Source organism: Macaca mulatta, chromosome 2 (genome assembly GCF_049350105.2).
Source record: "Macaca mulatta isolate MMU2019108-1 chromosome 2, T2T-MMU8v2.0, whole genome shotgun sequence".
NCBI lineage: Eukaryota > Metazoa > Chordata > Mammalia > Primates > Cercopithecidae > Macaca > Macaca mulatta.
In genome coordinates this window covers 91008630-91028808 of record NC_133407.1, presented here as the reverse complement: position 1 = coordinate 91028808, position 20179 = coordinate 91008630, and the positions used below count along the sequence as shown (strand labels likewise).

Sequence of the window (20179 nt, the reverse complement as noted above, 5' to 3'; positions counted from 1 at the left end):
ACCTATTCCTAAGTCAAGGGGCCCGTGGGTGACGTTTTGGGCTGAGGGTGTGTATTTAGAGGAGGTGGAGATTAAGGGCGGGGAAGTGCTTTTAGGAGCTCTTGGTTGGGGCTCTCTCGATGCAGGAACCAGGGGCTTCCCTGTTTCTGATAAAACTTGGTTTGGTCCTACCGCGACAGGGGCTGTGATAGGGTTGACTATTAATTTGATTTGGATAGGGATTCCATACAGTGGCTTTTGGTATAAATATAGGCCCCATGTTAACCCGGATATCCAACGGTTATCAGATTTTGCTGCATCTTCAAACTTGATGCGGACCAGATTGCAAGTTTTTGAATATCGGGTTCTGGTGCAGCGCTGGACAAAGGACATGGTTATGTACCAGGGTTTTGTGGCCCATTTCCATTCTCCATCATTAGTAGTTATACAGGACCAACTAGCGCAAAACAGGGCATCTATTTCTCCACAAGTTTTCCTCATTTCTCCTGTCCTGAATCCGGGACAGGCATAGAACCCGTTCCAGCTTACGGACACCCTTCTAGCCTGTTTTCTCCATTCTCCCCCTTCCATGTCACCTATCTTTGCTATTTTGTCTAGGTTGAAATAGAGGTCAGGGAACCAAGTCCTTATAGGAGCAATTTTTGAGGTTTTATCTAAGACCTCATGAGTACTAAAATCAGTTACCTGCCAGGTCAGGTTATATGGCCGGTGGGGGTTATTACTGCCAGCGACGCAGGGAAGGAGGGCTAGTAACAAGCAAGGGGCTAGATACGAGAGAGTCTTATCTTGAGCGGGTCCTCGGAGTGTCGGAGTCTCCATGTCTCAGGTGGTGTTGGTCCGGGCGTCCCTGGAGCAGCCTTGGCGTGGGATGCGTGGATCCAAGTGGAGATTCCGTCAACCTTTATGGCTGTGGGCGTGGTCAGGAGAACAATGTAGGGTCCTTTCCACCGAGGCTCTAGTCCTTGAGTGCGATGCCGTCTAACGTAGACAGAGTCTCCTACCTGGAAGGGGTGACTGGTTTGTGGATGTCCTGGTTGGTACAGTTCTGCCAAGGGGGCCCAGATTTGGGCCTGTACTGCTTGGAGTCCTTTTAGCCGGGCCTGTAGGTCAGTCTTAGGATCGGAGGGGGAGAAGGAGTTAAGCAAGGTTGACAAAGGGGGAGGTCCTCCGTAGAGGATTTCATATGGAGTGAGCCCAAAATGGTTAGGCGTATTTCAGGCCCTTAACAGAGCTAAGGATAGGAGGCGTCTCCAATCTTTTAAACCAGTCTCTAAGGTCAATTTGTAAGGGTCTCTTTTATTGTTCTATTCATTCTTTCTACCTGTCCTGAGCTCTGGGGTCTATAGGCACAATGTAATTTCCAATTAATCCCTAATATCCTGGCGAGCCCCTGACTTACCTGAGAAACGAAGGCCGGCCTGTTATCTGACCTAATTACCTTGGGAAGTCCGAATCTAGGAAAGATTTCTTCCAAAATTTTCTTGGCTACTATGTGTGCCGTTTCTTGCCGGGTGGGGTAGGCTTCTACCCATCCTGAAAAGGTATCTACAAACACCAGTAAGTACTTATATCCAGCATAGTGAGGTTTTACTTCAGTGAAGTCTATTTCCCAATAGACTCCTGGGCGGTTACCACGAGTTCGTTTCCCTTCTGGCACTCGGGTAGCCCCAGCGTTTACCTGCTGACAGACCTTACAGGCAGATGTCACTTGTTCTACAAGGGTACTTGCCTTTGGGATTAGAAAGTCAGTTTTTTCAATCAGTAATTTTAGCTTTTGACTACTCAAGTGTGTCCAGGCATGCATCTGCTGGATCATTGCCAGGGCCTCTTTTTGGGGAAGGACTATTTTTTCTCCTTTTTCCCAGTTTTTAGTGTCTTTGTTTTCTATAGCCCTTATGGCTTTTGCTTTTTCCTGGTCTTCTGGGGTATAAGTATGTTCAATAGTTATATGGCTGGTTTCGTCAGGTTCTGTGGCTAGGGTCAGTACTTCCGCTATGGCGGCTTGCCTGGCCGCTTGGTCAGCCTGTCTATTTCCTACTGCGACTGGATCCTGTCCTTTCTGATGCCCGGGGCAGTGAATTATAGCCACTTCTTGAGGAAGAAAAAGGGCTTTTAATAAGGCGATTATTTCAGCTTTGTTCTTGATTTCCTTTCCTTCTGAGGTTAGGAGACCTCTTCTTTCATAGATACTTCCATGAGTATGAGCCGTTGCAAAGGCATATCGGCTATCAGTATAAATGTTAGCTTTCTTTCCCTTGGACAGCTCTAGGGCTTTGGTTAGTGCTATTAACTCAGCCTTCTGTGCAGACGTGCCAGGAGGTAATGATTGTGCCCAAATGGTGTTGTGACCATCTACTACTGCCACTCCCGCCCTCCGGGTACCTGAGTCAAGGTAACTGCTGCCGTCTGTGTACCAGGTGTGATCCGCGTCTGGGAGTTCTTGGTCTTTAAGGTCTTCTCGTGTTCCATGGGTCTCAGCCAGTACTTGCCGACAATTGTGTGGGCTTGGTTGGTCTTCTGGTACCGGCAGCAGCGTAGCAGGGTTTAGGGTGACCGCAGGGCCAAACTGGACGTGATCCGTGTCCAGTAGGAGGGCCTGGTGGTGGGTTAGGCGTGCGTTGGTTATCCACCGGTCCGGAGGCTGCCGCACTATGGCCTCTAGAGCATGTGGGGTAATAACAGTCAGTGGCTGCCTAAGGGTTAACTTAGCAGAGTCCTTGACCAGCATAGCGGTGGCTGCCATGATACGGAGATACGGGGGCCAGCCGGCCGCCACAGGGTCTAGCTTCTTAGACAGGTATGCTACCGGTCTTTTCCAAGGCCCTAATTTTTGGGTCAAGACCCCTTTGGCAATTCCTTGCCTCTCGTCCAGGAAGAGGGTAAAGGGCTTTGAGGTGTCCGGTAACCCAAGGGCCGGGGCAGACAAGAGTGGTTGTTTTAGTGCCTCAAAAGCCAATTGATGCTCTGTCTACCAGGTGAAAGGGGTGCTCTCCTTGGTGAGTGCATAAAGGGGGGCGGCCAGTTCAGCAAAACCGGGTATCCACAAGCGACAGAACCCAGCAGTTCCCAAGAATTCACGTACCTCCCTGGGATTTCGTGGTGGTGGAAGGCGAGCCACTGTCTCTATGCACCCAGGGGTGAGCCACCTTTTCCCTTCACTCAGGATATACCCCAGATATGTTACCTTGGTCTGACAGAGCTGTGCCTTCTTGGCGGATGCCCGGTATCCTTTTTCACCTAGTGCCTGGAGTAGATGCCTGGTACCTTGTATACAGATTTCCTTTGTAGGAGCAGCCAAGAGGAGGTCATCCACATACTGGAGTAGAGTCACGTCTGGATTTTGGGTCCGGAAGTCGGTCAGGTCTCGATGAAGAGCCTCATCGAAGAGAGTGGGAGAGTTCTTGAATCCTTGGGGAATCCGGCCAATTCGGGGAATTGGCCCGAAATTCCTTTCTCAGGATCCCTCCACTCAAAGGCAAAGAGTTCTTGGCTTTGGGGGGCCAGAGGTAAACAGAAGAAAGCATCTTTTAAATCTAATACTGTATACCAGTTATAGCCTGGTTTTAAGGTGCTGAGTAAGTTGTAAGGATTGGGGACCGTGGGATGGATGTCCATGGTTCTTTTGTTAATTTCTCTCAAGTCTTGGACAGGCCTGTAATCCTGAGTACCAGGCTTTTTTACTGGCAAACGAGGAGTGTTCCAGGGCGAGCGACAAGGTCGCAACACTCCGAGTTCTAGAAATTTGTTAATGTGCTGCCGAATTCCTATATGAGCCTCTCGGCTCATGGGATATTGCTTGACAGACACGGGCACCGCCGTGGGCTTTAGATCAGTTATGATTGGGGCTTGATACTTAGCTAGCCCGAGTCCTCCCGTTTCCGCCCAAGCTTGGGGAAAATCTTGCAACCAAATATCAGGGAGGCTAGTGATGACCGGAGCGTCGAAAAGCCGATGCTCATCTTGCAGAGACACAGTTAAGATTTGGATGGGCTGACCGTCCCGATTTAATACCTGGGCCCCTGTCTCGGAGAAATGGATTTGGGCTCCGAGCTTGGTCAGAAGATCTCGCCCTAGGAGGGGGTAGGGGCATTCAGGTACCACCAAGAAGGAATGTGTCACCATTCCTTGTCCAAGATTAACTGTCCGGTGGTTAGTCCACTTGTGCAATTTTCCCCCTGTTGCCCCCTGCACCCAGGATGTGCGGGAAGACAGGGGCCCGTCTGCCTTTGTCAAAACTGAATGTTGGGCGCCTGTGTCCACCAAGAAGGTGGTGGGTTGCCCCCCTACAGAGAGAGTTAGCCGGGGCTCGGGGGGGGCTCCAGAGCCTTGACACCCCTATTCGCTATCTTCACCTAGGGTGAGGACAGCGGCAGGTTTCTTTTGGTCTTTAGGACGCTTGGGGCAATCTTTGATCCAATGTCCCCGTTCTTTGCAGTAGGCACACTGGTCTTTTTCCATTTTTGTTCGCCTTCGCTTCTCTCCCTCTCTCCCTGGTCCTTTCTCTTTCACAACTGCCGCCAGGATTTTTGTTAAATGCTTATTTCTCACTTGGTCCCTACGATCCTCTCGCTCCATCTGTTCCTTTGCTAACCTGGCTTCCCTTTCCTCAGGGGTTTCTCTCTTATTATATACTTTTTCTGCCTCCTTAACCAATTCCTGTAATCCATAGGTTTGGATTCCATCTAGTCTTTGGAGTTTTCCTTTGATATCTAACGCAGCTTGATCTATGAATGCCATAGCTACGGTAGCCTTATGTTCTAGGGCCTCTGGATCGAATGGGGTATACATTCGGAACCCTTCCAGAAGCCTTTCCATGAAGGCTGCCGGGCTTTCATCCCTTTCCTGAGTTATGGTCCTTACCTTGGCCAAATTTGTGGGGCGCTTTCCTGCCCCTTTGAGACCCGCCAACAGAGCCTGGCGATAGATTCGGAGACTCTCCCTACCTGGTGCCGTTTTATAGTCCCAGTCTGGGCGGGTGAGGGGAAATCCCTCGTCTATTTCATTGGGAAGTTGGGTTGGGAGGCCTCCTGGTCCTGGCACATTTTTCCGGGCCTCCAGGAGGACTCGCTGCCTTTCTTCAGTGGTTAGGAGGACCTGCAAGAGTTGCTGGCAATCATCCCAAGTGGGCTGGTGAGTGAGGAGAATGGATTCTATTAACGAGGTTAGGGCCTGGGGGTCTTGGGAAAAGGAAGGGTTATGGGTTTTCCAGTTGTAGAGGTCAGAGGCAGAGAAGGGCCAGTACTGGACCGTGCGATTGACAGTACGGAGGGGAAAAAGGGAGGATTGCCAAGTAGAAGGGCCCTCTGGGTCCTCAGTCCGCCGCAAGCGGAGACGAGGAGGTGTCGGCGGCGGCGTCCGAGGGGTGAGTTTGGGCGGGGCTGGAGAAGGAGACGGGGTGGAGGGAGGGGCCGAGGGAGAAGTTGGAGAAAGGGTAGGGGCCGAGGTGGTAGAGGAAAGAGCTGGGGACAAGACAGGGGGCAAGGGTGAAGCGTAAGGTGGAGGTCCCAGAAGGGGGTTCTGAGGTGGAGGAGGCAGGGGGTCAAGAAGGAGGAGATCCCTCTGGGGTTCATCTGGGAGGACTGGCTTAGGCGGGTCCGGATTCCGATTCTTTGGGGCTTCTAAGGCAAGGAGGGTAGATTGGGATGTGGAAGGGGGATGGAGGAAGGGTTTCACCCAAGAGGGAGGATTTCGGAGCAGATCCTCCCAAATAATTATGTAGGCCACCTGGTCCGGGTGTCTGAGTGGCCCAGGATCCATCACTTTTGCTTTAACCTGCAAGATAATTGAGAGGTTAAATGTTCCGTCCCGGGGCCACTCCCTATGGAGGGTTGGCCATTTGGACGAGCAGAATGTTTTCCATCGTCCCTTACGGACTTCTACAGAGAGATGATGGGCTTGAGCCCGGACGTCAGGGAAGTGAGTCAAGGTTAGAGACAAAGGAGTCGTCAACGTCTGTCCTATTCCGTCCACGTATAACAAGGACAAAACGAAAGAAACAAAAACAAAGACCAGACAAGTAAGGAGAAGCCGCGCGGCCAGAGAGTGGCGCCACAGGATCACAAAATATTCAGACGGCAGGAGCGACCTGCCTACGGATTTAAGAAGGCTGACTGAGTCGTCAGCCTTTCCCCAGACTACCGCCAGGGCATCCCCTGAGGGCATAAGTGGGAAGGTGCTGGACACGTCTGTCCCCCTTCCCCACTTAATTCAGAAGGAGTACTCCCCAGAGTTCAGAGTTAGCCGGCAAGACAGACAGAACAAAACGAAAGTACCTGGTAGGTCCGTTCAGTCAGCAGTCCGTGGCCCGGGCCAGATGGGTCTCCGCCGGATGGGTCGGGGGTCCTCGGACGACCCCACTTCCCGGCCGACGCACCAAATGTTGGAACCGAACTGTCGATTCCTTCCTGGGCAGGGGTCGCCGCGAAGGATCACCGACACGAGATTCACAGCAGAGAGTTATTTATTACTAGTGCGCTAGGGTCCCAAGCTCTAAGTTGGCCCTGGGACCCCGAGTGCTTGTTACAGGTTGTTTATATAGGCAAACACAAGTTCAAACACAGCTTAAGGCGCGAAATTCAAACAAAGCTTTAGGCGCGTGGTAATTGGGTCTAGCTATGGCCTGAGCAAGGTGTCTTGTTGTAATTGGTTAGAGCAGGACCTTATGAGGTTTTTTTCTTGGAGTTGCTGATTCCGGGAACTTCGAGGCAGGGTGGGACCCCCGGAATTGGCAGGGTGGGACCCCATGAGGTTGTTTCCCGGAATTGGCAGGGTGGGACCTTATCAGAGTAGGACCTTATCGAGGCAGGGTGGGACTATCCAGAGCCACCTGGTGTTAATTTTTTTTTTTTCTATATGAGGCCTAGTTTCTTAGTTTTATGAGGCCTAGTTTCAGTGTTCAGCTCGATTAGGACAAACCTGGGCACCTAGACGCAGGAACGATGGCAAGCCTTTAGCCCGATCGGGAGTGGCAGTGGGTGCCTCGCTGGATCAGGAGTGTAGCAGACACCCTGCCGGATCTGGAGGGATGGAAGTCAGTGGTGGGTGTGCAACGGTGGCAAATAGCAGTGGTGGACGGGGAGTGAAAGCTCAGCGTGAGCCGTAACAAACATGGACCAAAAGAGAGTGCAGTTGCAAGATTTAATAGAGTGAAGACAGAGCTCCCATACAAAGGGAGGGGACCCAAAGAGGGTAGCCCTGTTTTTTTTTTTTTTTGGAGATGGAGTCTCGCTTTGTCGCCCAGGCTGGAGTACAGTGGGGCACGATCTTGGCTTACTGCAAGCTCTGCCTCCCAGGTTCATGCCTTTCTTCTGCCTCAGCCTCCCGAGTAGCTGGGACTACAGGTGCCCGCCACCACACGTGGCTAATTTTTTTGTGTTTTTAATAGAGATGGGGTTTCACCGTGTTAACCAGGATGGTCTCGATCTCTTGACCTCGTGATCTGCCCACCTCGGCCTCCCAAAGTGCTAGGATTACCGGCTTGAGCCACTGTGCCCTGCCGCCCTTTTTGTTTTGAGACTGAATGTCGCTCTGGCCCAGGCTGGAGTGCAGTCACATGATCTCAGCTCACTGCAACCTCTGCCTGCTGGACTGAAGCGATTCTCCTGCCTTAGCCTCCCGAGTAGCTGAGACTATAGGCAAGCACCATCACATCCAGCTTTTTTTTTTTTTTTGTAATTTTAGTAGAGATTGGGTTTCACCATGTTGGCCAGGCTGGTCTTGAACTCCTGACCTCAGGTGATCTGCCTGCCTCGGCCTCCCAAAATGCTGGGATTACAGGCGTGAGCCACTGCGCTCGGCCTGGTGCCTCCTTGATTGGATTAGTAGTTGACCTTCTGAATTATTTTTCTGGCAATTCAGAGATTTCGCCTTGGTTTGGATCCATTGCTGGTGAGCTAGGGTGATCTTTTGGGGGTGTTAACCTTGTTTTGTCATATCACAGGAATTGTTTTTCTGGTTCTTCCTCATTTGGGTAGACTATGTCAGAGGGAAGATCTGGGACTCAAAGACTGCTCTTCAGATTCTTTTGTCCCACAGGGTGCTCCCCTGATGTGGCACTCTCCCCTTTCCCCTAGGGATGGGGCTTACTGAGAGCTGAATTGCAGTAATTTTTATTTTCCTTCTGGATCTAGCCACCTAGTGGATCTGTCAGGCTCTGGGTTGGTACTGGGGAGTGTGTGCAGGGAGTCCTGTGATATGATTCATCTTCATGCCTGTCAGCTGTGGATACCAGCACCTACTCTGGTGGAGGTAGCTGGGGAGTGAAGTGGACTCAGTGTGAGGGTCCTTGGTTGTGTTTTTGTTAAGTGTGCTGGTTTTATGTTGGTTGTTTTCCAGCCAGGAGGTGGCACTTTCAAGAGTGCATCAGCTATGGTAGTATAGCGATAATCACGCGGTGCGTGGGGCCCCAGAACTCCCAAGAGCTTATGTCCTTTGTCTTCCGCTACCAGGGTGGATAGAGAAGACCGTCAGGTGGGGGCAGGGTTAGGCATGTCTGAGCTCAGACTCTCCTTGGGTGGGGCTTGCTGCAGCTGCTGTAGGGGTTAGGGGTGTGAACGGGCCAATGGAGTTATGTTCCCAGGGGGATTATGGCTGCCTCTGCTGTGTCACACAGGTCACCTGGGAATTGGGGGACAGCTGGCTGTTACAGGCCTCACCCAGCTTGCATGCATCCCACAGCCTGAAAGGCTGGTCTGCCTCCCACTGTGCCCCCCTCTGCGGCACTGAGTTCATTTCCAGGCAGCTAGTGGGCAGGGCTGAGAACTTGCCCCAGACCACAAGCCTCCCAGTTGAGAAAGCAAGCAGACTTAGTTCCTCAGCTGTCCCACAGAGCCTGCAGTGGCAATCTGCCTCCTTCAAAGGGTCCGCAGATACCCTTGGCTTTCCTGGTATGTTCCTGCTGTAGTTTTTGGAGCCAAAGTTCATGATGTGGGTCTCCACACACTGCTCTGTCCATCTGAGTGGGCAGTTACTGAGCTACTAGTTAGTCCTGCCTCTTGTTTGCTATTTTCCCTGCAAATTTGCATCCTTTTCTTAGTTGCCATTATTGTTACTATGTTGTGGATGCAATATCTGCTTGAATACTACTGGGGATGCTGCTTTGGAAATAAAACACCTGATACTATCTAACCTTGACCCCTCCGCTAGTACTGGGTACCTCTTCTGCCTTTTCATGGACTGTGTTCCTGTAGTCATGCTCTTCAGCTCTTCAGCTCCTATATCAGCTGTTCTGCTTTTAGTGACTTCTTCCTGTTATCATACAAACAAGCCTGTAAAACCCATCTTTCAAAGAGTTTTCCATTGATCCCATTTCTCTTTCTAGCTGTATGCCTGATTTCTCTGCTCGCTGTCATAGAACTCTTCTGCATAGTTCCCTGTACTGGGTGTTTCCCTAGTTAAACCACTTCACATGACCTTTTCTCTCTCACTGTTCTACTGAAGTGTTTCTTACTTAGGCCAATTGTGACTTCTGTCTTTGCAAATCCAAGTATCACTTCTCTATCCTGACTTTATCTACAGTAGCTTCTGTCCTGGTGAACCACTCCCTTTTTTGGTTATTGTTGTGTTGAATGATTATGAAATCCTTCAGATATAAGGTACCAAAAATATAATAAACATTTGTATTTGCCATTTAGTTTAAAGAGTAAAAATTATTAATGCAACTGAAGTCCCATATATCCCTTCCCAGTTGTATCCCTATCCTATGCCCCTAGATGTAGCCACTATACTGGATTGATATGTATTGTTATCACACATTGTTTTTTATATTTGCTACATAGGTGTTCCCCTATATAAGTATGTAGTGTTGTTTTTTGTATTTTGAGACCCTATATTAAAAATTATTCTTACATATCTTCTTTTGCAATTTACTGTTTTTATTCAGTATTTTGTTATGAGACCCATTCATGTTTCCATGCATGGCCCTAGAGTGTTTACTTTCACTGCTGTGTAATGTTCCTCTGTATGAATAATCTACAATTTATTATCCTGTAGGTGGTCACTTAAATTGTTTCCACCTTTTTTGCTGTTACAAACAGTACTTCTAGGAGCATCCTTATGGATGTCTCCTATGTGTGTTTCTGTTTGGTAATACTTAAAAGTAGAGTTCCTGGGTCATAATGTATTTAACTAGACTCTTCTTTTGAGCCACTTTGTTCCAGACTTCTATGACACTGCACTTGTCTGGTTTTTATCTTATTTCGTGGGTCAGGCATTCTCAATCTTATTTTTGGATTCTTCACCACACTCGATATTGTAGTGTCTTAGAGGTTTGTCCTTTGCTCTCTATCACTGAGTTGTCTCGATAACTTACCTAGTTTCATGGTTTTATTTAATTTTATTTATTATTATTTTTTATTATACTTTAAGTTCTGGGGTACATGTGCACAACGTGCAGTCTTGATACATAGGTATACATGTGCCATATTGGTTTCCTGCACCCATCAACTTGTCATTTACATTAGGTATATCTCCTAATGCTATCCCTCCCCTAGACCCCCACCCCCTGACAGGCCCCAGTGTGTGATATTCCCCACCCTGTGTCCAAGTGATATCCTTGTTCAGTTCCCACCTATGAGTGAGAATATGCGGTGTTTGGTTTTCTGTCCTTGTGATAGTTTCCTGAGAATGATGGTTTCCAGCTTCATCCATGTCCCTGCAAAGGACATGAACTCATCCTTTTTTATGGCTGCATAGTATTCCATGGTGTATATGTGCCACATTTTCTTAATCTGGTCTATCATTGATGGACATTTGGGTTGGTTCCAAGTGTTTGCTTTTGTGAATATTGCCACAGTAAACATACATGTGCATGTGTCTTTATAGTAGCATGATTTATAATCCTTTGGGTATATACCTAGTAATGGGATTGCTGGGTCAAATGGCATTTCTAGTTCTGGATTCTTAAGGGATTCCACACTGTCTTCCACAATGGTTGAACTAATTTACACTCCCACCAGCAGTGTTAAGTGTTCCTATTTCTCCACATCCTCTCCAGCATCTGTTGTTTCCTGTCTTTTTAATGATTGCCATTCTAACTGGCGTGAGATGGTATCTTCATTGTGGTTTTGATTTGCATTTCTCTGATGACCAGTGATGATGAGCACTTTTCCATGTGTCTGTTGGCTACATAGATGTCTTCCTTTGTGAAGTGTCTGTTCATATCCTTTGCCCGCTTTTTGACGGGGTTGTTTGTTTTTTCCTTGTAAATGTGTTTGAGTTCTTTGTGGATTCTGGATATTATCCCTTTGTCAGATGGGTAGATTGCAGAATTTTTCTCCCATTCGGTAGGTTGCCCATTTGCTCTGATGGTAGTTTCTTTTGCCTCGCAGAAGCTCTTTAGTTTGATTAGATCCCATTTGTCACTTTTGGCTTTTGTTGCCATTGCTTTTGGTATTTTAGTCATGAAGTCTTTGCCTAGGTTTTCTTCTAGGATTTTTATGGTTTTAGGTCTAACATTTAAGTCTTTAATCCATCTTGAATTAATTTTTGTATAAGGTGTAAGGAAGGGATCCAGTTTCAGCTTTCTACACATATGGCTAGCCAGTTTTCCCAGCACCATTTATTAAATAGGGAATCCTTTCCCCATTTCTTGTTTTTGTCATGTTTGTCAAAGATCAGATGGTTGTAGATGTGTGGTGTTATTTCTGAGGGCTCTGTTCTGTTCCATTGGTCTATATCTCTGTTTTGGTGCTGGTACCATGCTGTTTTGGTTACTGTAGCGTTGTGGTATAGTTTGAAGTCAGGTAGTGTGATGCCTCCAGCTTTGTTCTTTTTGCTTAGGATTGTCTTGGTAATTCAGGCTCTTTTTTGGTTCCATATGAAATTTAAAGTAGTTTTTTCCAATTCTGTGAAGAAAATCATTGGTAGCTTGATGGGGATGGCATTGAATCTATAAATTACCTTGGGCAGTATGGCTATTTTCATGATATTGATTCTTCCTATCCATGAGCATGGTATGTTCTTCCATTTGTTTGTGTCCTCTTTTATTTCCTTGAGCAGTGGTTTGTAGCTTTCCTTGCAGAGGTCCTTCACATTCCTTGTAAGTTGGATTCCTAGGTATTTTATTCTCTTTGAAGCAATTGTGAATGGGAGTTCACTCATAATTTGGCTCTCTGTTTTTCTGTTATTGGTGTATAGGAGTGCTTGTGAATTTTGCACATTGATTTTGTATCCTGAGACTTTGCTGAAGTTGCTTATCAGCTTAAGGAGATTTTGGGCTGAGACGATGGGATTTTTGAAATATCCAATCATGTCATCTGCAAACAGGGACAATTTGACTTGCTCTTTTCCTAATTGAGTACCCTTTATTTCTTTCTCTTGCCTAATTGCCCTGGCCAGAACTTCCATCTCTATGTTGAATAGCAGTGGTGAGAGAGGGCATCCTTGTCGTGTGCTGGTTTTCAAAGGGAATGCTTCCAGTTTTTGCCCATTCAGTGTGATATTGGCTGTGGGTTTGTCATAAATAGCTCTTATTATTTTGAGATACGTTCCGTCAATACCTAATTTATTGAGAGTTTTTAGCATGAAGGGCTGTTGAATTTTGTCGAAGGCCTTTTCTGCATCTGTTGATATAATCGTGATTTTTGTCGTTGGTTCTGTTTATGTGATGGATTATGTTTATTGATTTGAGTATGTTGAACCAGCCTTGTATCCCAGGGATGAAGCTGACCTGATTGTGGTGATAAGCTTTTTGATATGCTGCTGTATTTGGTTTGCCAGTATTTTATTGAGAATTTTTGCATCGATGTTTATCAGGGATATTGGTCTAAAGTTCTCTTTTTTGTGTGTGTGTGTCTCTGCCAGGCTTTGGTGTCAGGATGATGTTGGCCTCATAAAATGAGTTAGGGAGGATTCCCTCTTTTTATTGATTGGAATAGTTTCAGAAGGAATGGTACAAGCTCCTCTTTGTACCTCTGGTAGATTTCGGCTGTGAATCTGTCTGGCCCTGGACTTTTTTTGATTGGTAGGCTATTAATTATTGCCTCAATTTCAGAGCCTGTTATTGGTCTATTCAGAGATTCAACTTCTTCCTGGTTTAGTCTTGGGAGGGTATATGTGTTCAGGAATTTATCGATTTCTTCTAGGTTTTCTAGTTTATTTGCTTAGAAATGTTTATAGTATTTTCTGATGGTAGTTTGTATTTCTGTGGGATTGGTGGTGACATCCCCTTTATCATTTTTTTACTGCATCTATTTGATTCTTCTCTCTTTTCTTCTTTATTAGTCTTGCTAGCCATCTCTCAATTTTGTTGATCTTTTTTTAAAAAAAGCAGCTCCTGGATTCATTGATTTTTTTTTTGTGTGAAGGGATTTTTGTGTCTCTATCTCTTTCAGTTCTGCTCTAATCTTAGTTATTTCTTGCCTTGTGCTAGCCTTTGAATTTGTTTGCTCTTGCTTCTCTAGTTCTTTTAATTATGATGTTAGGGTGTTGATTTTAGATCTTTCCTGCTTTGTCTTGTGGGCATTTAGTGCTATAAATTTCCCTCTATGCACTGCTTTAAATGTGCCCCAGAGACTCTGGTATGTTGTGTCTTTGTTCTCATTTGTTTCAGAGAACATCTTTATTTCTGCCTTCATTTCGTTATTTACCCAGTAGTCATTCAGGAGCAAGTTGTTCAGTTTCTACATAGTTGTGCAGTTTTGAGTGAGTTTCTTAATCCTGAGTTCTAATTTAATTGCACTGTGGTCTGAGAGACAGTTTGTTTTGATTTCTGTTATTTTACATTTGCTGAGGAATGCTTTACTTCCAGTTATGTGGTCAATTTTAGAATAAGTGCGATGTGGTGCTGAGAAGAATGTATATTCTGTTGATTTGGGGTGGAGAGTTCTGCAGATGTCTATTAGGTCCACTTGGTGCGGAGCTGAGTTCAATTCCTGGATATCCTTGTTAACCTTCTGTCTCGTTAATCTGTAATATCGACAGTGGGATGTTAAAGTCTCCCATTATTATTGTGTGTGAGTCTAAGTCTCTTTGTTGGTCTCTAAGGGCTTGCTTTATAAATCTGGGTGCTTGTGTATTGGGTGCATATATATTTAGGATAGTTAGCTTTTCTCATTGAATTGATCCTTTTACCATTATGTAATGGCCTTCTTTGTCTTTTTTGATCTTTGTTGGTTTAAAGTCTGTTTTATCAGAGACTAGGATTGCAATCCCTGCTTTTTTTTTTTGCTTTCCATTTGCTTGGTAGATCTTCCTCCATCCCTTTATTTTGAGCCTGTGTCTGTCTTTGCACATGAGATGGGTCTCCTGAATACAGCACACTGACGGATCTTTACCCACTTTGCCAGTCTGTGTCTTTTAATTGGGACATTTAGCCAATTTACATTTAAGGTTAATATTGTCATGTGTGAATTTGATCCTGTCATTATGATGTTTGCTGGTTGTTTTGCCCGTTAATTGATGCAGTTTCTTCATAGCATCGATGGTCTTTACAATTTGGCATGTTTTTGCAGTGGCTGATATAGGTTGTTTCTTTCCATGTTTAGTGCTTCCTTCAAGGAGCCCTTGTAAGGCAGGCCTGGTGGTTGGCAAAACTCTCTCAGCATTTGCTTGTCTGTAAAGGATTTCATTTCTCTTTCACTTATGAAGCGTAGTTTGGCTGGATATGAAATTCTGGGTTGAAAATTCTTTTCTTTAAGAATGTTGAATATTGGCCTCTACTCTTTTCTGGCTTGTAGGGTTTCTGCCAAGAGGTCCGCTGTTAGTCTGATGGGCTTCCCTTTGTGGGTAACTCGACCTTTCTCTCTGGCTGCCCTTAAGATTTTTTCCTTCATTTCAACTTTGGGGAATCTGACAATTACATGTCTTGGGGTTGCTCTTCTCAAGGTGTATCTTTGTGGAGTTCTCTGTGTTTCCTGAATTTGAATGTTGGCCTGCCTTGCTAGGTGGGGGAAGTTCTCCTGGACAATATCCTGCAGAGTGTTTTGCAACTTGGTTCCATTCTCCCCATCACTTTCAAGTACACCAATCAAACGTAGGTTTGGTGTTTTCAATAGTCCCATATTTCTTGGAGGCTTTGTTCGTTTATTTTTACTCTTTTTTCTCTAACCATGTCTTCTTGCTTTATTTCATTAATTAATTTGATCTTCAATCACTGATGCCCTTTCTTCCACTTGATCGAATCAGCTATTGAAGCCTCTGCATGTGTCACGAAGTACTCATGCCATGGTTTTTAGCTCCATCAGGTCATTTAAGGTCTTCTCTACACTGTTTATTCTAGTTAGCCATTCATCTAACCTTTATTCAAGGTTTTTAGCTTCCTTGCGATGGGTTTGAACATGCTCCTTTAGCTCAGAGAAGTTTGTTATTACCCACTTTATGAAGTCTACTTCTGTCAGCTCGTCAAAGTCATTCTACTTCCAGCTTTGTTCCATTGCTGGCAAGGAGCTGTGACCCTTTGGAGAAGAGGCACTCTGATTTTTAGAATTTTCAGCTTTTCTGCTTTGGTTTCTCCCCATCTTTTTGGTTTTATCTACCTTTGGTCTTTGATGTTGGTGACCTACAGATGGGGTTTTGGTGTAGATGTCCTTTTTGTTGATGTTGATGCTATTCCTTTCTGTTTGTTGGTTTTCCTTCTAATAGGTCCCTCAGCTGCAGGAGTTTGCTGGAGGTCCACTCCAGACCCTGTTTGCCTGGGTATCACCAGCGGAGGCTGCAGAACAGCAAATACTGCAGAACAGCAAATATTGCTGCCTGATCCTTCCTCTGGAAGCTTCGTCCCAGAGGGGCATCCACCTATATGAGGTGTCTGTCGGCCCTTACTGTGAGGTGTCTCCCAGTTAGGCTACATGGGGGTCAGAGACCTACTTGAGGAGGCAGTCTGTCCATTCTCAGAGCTCAAATGCCATGTTGGGAGAACCACTGCTCTCTTCAGAGCTGTCAGACAGGGACGTTTAACTCTTCCGAAGTTGTCTGCTGCCTTTTTCTCAGCTAAGCCCTGGCCACTGAGGCAGAGTCTAGAGGCATTAGGCCTTGCTGAGCTGCGGTGGGCTTTGCCCAGTTTGAGCTTCCCAGCCGCTTTGTTTACCTACTCAAGCCTCAGTAATGGCGAACGCCCCTTCCCCAACCAGGCTGCTGCCTTGAAGTTTGATCTCAGACTGCTGCACTAGCAATGAGCAAGGCTCTGTGGGCATGGGGCCCACCAAGCCAGGCACGGGAGAGTATCTCCTTGTTTGCCGGTTGCTGAGACCTTTGGAAAAGCACAGTATTTGGGTGGGAGTGTCCCATTTTTCCAGGTACAGTCTGTCACGGCTTCTCTTGGCTAGGAAAGGGAGATCCCCCGACTCCTTGGCTTCCCGGGTGAGGCGACACCTTCAGCTCGCTCTCTGTGGGCTGAACCCACTGTCCAATCAGTCACAGTGAGATGAACCAGGTACCTCAGTTGGAAATGTGGATATTACCCATCTTCTGCATCAATCACGCTGGGAGCTGCAAACCAGAGCTGTTCCTATTCAGCCATCTTGTATTTTATTTTAGTTTTTGAGACAGGGTCTCATTCTGTCACCCAGCTGGAGTGTAGTGTTGCAGTCATGGCTCACTGCAGCCTCAACGTTCTGGGTTTAACCAATCCTTCCACCTCAGTGCTCCTGGTAGCTGGGACCATAGGTTTGCACCACCATGCCTGGCTTATTTTTTTTTTTTTTAGAGATAGGGTCTTGTCATTTTGCCCAGTTTGGTCTCAAAGTCTTGGACTCAAGTGTTCCTTCTCCCTCAGCCTCCCAAAGTGCTGGGATTATAGGCATGAGCCACTGTCCCTGGCCCTAGTTCCATGGTTTTAAATTCCACCTACATACTAATAACTCTTCAGATTCTATCTGTAACCTGACCTCGTTTGTAAACTCCAGGTTGGTCTCTCTTTGGACATCTGAAAAGGATCTCAGACTTAACACAGCCAAGTGGGTCTCTTGATGCCCAGCGCTTCCCCCCTTTCTCTACATTGCATGGAGCCATCTCATGCTTCAGGTTTTAGTTGACGTGTATCTCCCCAGAGAAGCCTTATCTGCCCACCTCACCCTCTCCCTGTCCATTATCTGTTATATCATCCTGTCTTATTTTTTGCAGAGCAGTTGTTAGTCACTCTTTTTTCTTTGGTTGTGTGTGCGTACATACACACACACACACACATATATGTATATATGTATGTATGTATTCTGTTTATGTTCCCTAGAAAAGTTTCTCGAGGGCAGAGACTTTGCCTTTGTTCACTGTTTTATCTCCTTTTCTTAGAATGGTGGCCAGAACATAGAGGGTAGTCAGTAACTATTTAACCCCGTTATCTTCCGCCAGATTTGTAGATTCAAATTCTCAGCTGTTTTTAGAAGATTCCTAAACCTTCTTAGCCTTGACTTCCTTAGTGCTAATGTTGCAGCTTTTGTAGTTCGGCAAGTGGGAGGAAATGGCACACTGGCCTTTTCTCCCCGGTTGCTTGGTGAGCGGGAGGGAGGGTTGCAGTGTAAGGATGCTTTTGGTGCTGTTTCACCAGCTGGAGATCTCTGTGGCTGTTGTGCCCTTTGCCTGGGGCCTCGTTCCACCGAGCTCACTCCGCCCACTCAGCCTGGCAGGCTGTGCTTGGCTTGTGCCTTGATCTGGATCTTGTGCCCGCTGAGGGATCTATGCTCAGCCCGTGGCTCCACTGGGTGTGTTGCCAGCAGCTTCTGCATTGGGTGTCGTCATTTAGATGAGGGGAATGTGGGTGGTGCCCGAAAACTCAGAGATGTCAGCAATGACGGAGTCCCAAGGGGTGTTACAACTGTCACCCAGGGAGTCCCAAGATCTGACCTCCCAAGAAATGTTGCAGCTTTCTGTTGTTCCCGCCACCTGCAGCTTGGTGAACAGGGGCATGTTACAGCTCATTTGGTCCCACCACCTGCAGTTCAGTGAACGGGTGTGCGTTACAGGTCGGCGTATCCTGGGTTCTTGTCCCACGACCAAGAGGAATAAGAGGAATAAGGTACATGGACACTGGAGAGTGAGTAGGGTGGAGAAGAATTCTGTTGAGCGACAGAAGGAAAGCTCTCAACGGAGAGGGGGCCCAAGAGTGATTAGCCCTCTGTTTAAGAGGGGACCCAAAAGAGGTTTGCCATCTGTGGGGGCTGGGTTTGGGATTTTTATGGGCTCAGAATGGGGGAGTGTGTGCTGATTGGTTCACGAGTGGGCTTGGAAAAAGCACCATTTAATTGCGTAAAAGGCATCGAGGAAGTTCTCACTCTGGTTGTGGACTCTACCTGGAACTGGCAGCTCAGTTTTCAGGCTATAAACTGTCTTTGGTTTGAAGGTTGGGTTTCACAGGGACCCATCCCTGTCTGCCTAGGAATTTGTCTGTCTCCAGTTGCTGTCACTAATCCACACATTGCACTGTCTCTTGGATTCATCGAGATGTCTTTCTGTTGTCTCAATCTCAGTATGTTGACTCTATCTTCTTCCCCAAAGCCTTTTTTCTTCCCCACACCTTTAAAAATTTTTCATAAATATTTCCATCTACCCTGCAGTTCACCTCCCTTCTGCCTTCTTATTCAATATGTTATTACTTGTTCTTACCTTCTTCATAGTTCCTGTGTCTTTCTCCATTATCCAGCCATGATCTTGCTTCAGGCCTATTTTGCAAGCTCTTATCTGTCTCCACTCTGTCTAGGTAATGGTTTTTGGCTCCATAGCTTTAAATACCATCCACATTCTGATCGTTCCTGAGAGTCTGTCTTCATCCTGACCACACTCTTGAACTCCAGTTTAGTTGTGGGCTTCTATGATAACACACTATCTGATTTTTGTCTTACATTTTGACTACACATTCTCAATCTTATTTTCTGGATCTTCATTCTCTACTAGACTCTATATTGTAGTGTCCTAGGATTTTGTCCTTGACTCTCCTCTGTGTATCTTCCCAGCTTCCAGCTTGGTCTGCTACCCTGATGCTCATCTTTATCAAATGCAATCAAGTCGTGCACTGCTTTGCTTAAAGTTCCTCAGAGGCTCCCTGCTGCCTCTGAAGTCCAAATTCTTTATCGTGGGCAAAGGCATTAAGAATGAGCCCCCTGTGTGTTTCCATTTGTGCCTCTCCTCCAAAGGATCTAGAAGACCGTTATCTCTCCTTGTGGTCCCTCAACACAGAAGGCTGGGCTGTTGCTCATGCTATTTTCTTGGTGCACAGTTTTCTTTTCCCTTACTTCTTACCTCCCCTGTAAACATTTGCTCATTTAAAAAGATGAGTCAGTGGCCCCCTTTTCAGGGAAGTCTTCCTTGATACATTCAGGCTGGAGTAAGCAATTCCTTCTCTGTGTTCTCCTAGCAGTTTATTAGCTTCATTATAATACTTGGTTCATTTATCCAACAGTTATTTATTGCTTGCTTGCTATATTCTGGAAACCATTCTAGGCATTGGGATTAGAATGGTAAACAAGACAGATAAGGTCCTTATTTTCAAGGAGTCTACATTACAGAGCGGAGGAAAGTGGAAAAAAAAAAAAACAAGTAAACCAACTATTATTTTAGACAGTGATTAGTGGTACTAAGATAAAATAAAACCAGACAGTGTGGTAATATGATGGTGTGTGTGTGGTGTGGGGAGGGGGAATGGTTGTGACACTTGAGAGTGAGTGAGGTCCAGTTTGAGTTGAGACTTGAAAGATTCTAGAAGGAGCCAGCCATACAGAGATCTGCAAGAGGTACATTCTAGGCAAAAGGAACAGTTAAGTACAAAGACCTTGGAGCTAGAGTGAGCTTGGCATATTTAAGGAGCAGATGCAGCCTAGTGAGCCAGGAGCATAATGTGCAGGGGAAAGGAAGGAGTTTTGTCTGACATAAGACCCAAGAGGTAGACGGGGCCAGGTCATGTAGGGCCTTATAGGTAAGATGTGTCAATTTTAAGTATAGCGGGAAGCCATTGGAAGAGTTTTATGTGAGGGAGTGACATGGAACTGATTCATGTCAAGAATTATTACCCTGGTTTATAATGAGCAGAATTCTAGGAGGACAAGATTAACAGCAGAGACCAATTAGGAGTTGTTATCTACTGCAAATGAAAATTGTTGGCACCTTGGATTACCACTGTTACCTACTGCAAACGAAAAATGTTGGTACCTTGGATTACTGTGGTATTTGTAGTATCCATGGAGAGAAGTGGAGTGATGTGGGATGTATTTTGAATGACAAGACTTGCTGATGGGTTGAATGTGTTGGGCTTAGG

At 46.2% G+C, this 20179-nt stretch overlaps 2 protein-coding genes across 6 annotated transcripts in view; one reads left to right on the top strand and one right to left on the bottom strand.

The window, feature by feature from the left end:
* The window catches only part of ZMAT3 (zinc finger matrin-type 3), a 56464-nt gene that overhangs the window by 26718 nt on the left and 9567 nt on the right, over positions 1-20179 (top strand).
* On the bottom strand, positions 4325-6427 carry LOC144339052 (uncharacterized). Its single transcript, XM_077991690.1, has 2 exons — positions 6273-6427; positions 4325-5127 (listed from the first exon to the last, which is right to left on the bottom strand). The coding sequence occupies exon 2, from the start codon at positions 4813-4815 to the stop codon at positions 4336-4338; it is 480 nt and encodes a 159-aa protein (XP_077847816.1). The 5' UTR covers positions 4816-5127; positions 6273-6427; the 3' UTR covers positions 4325-4335.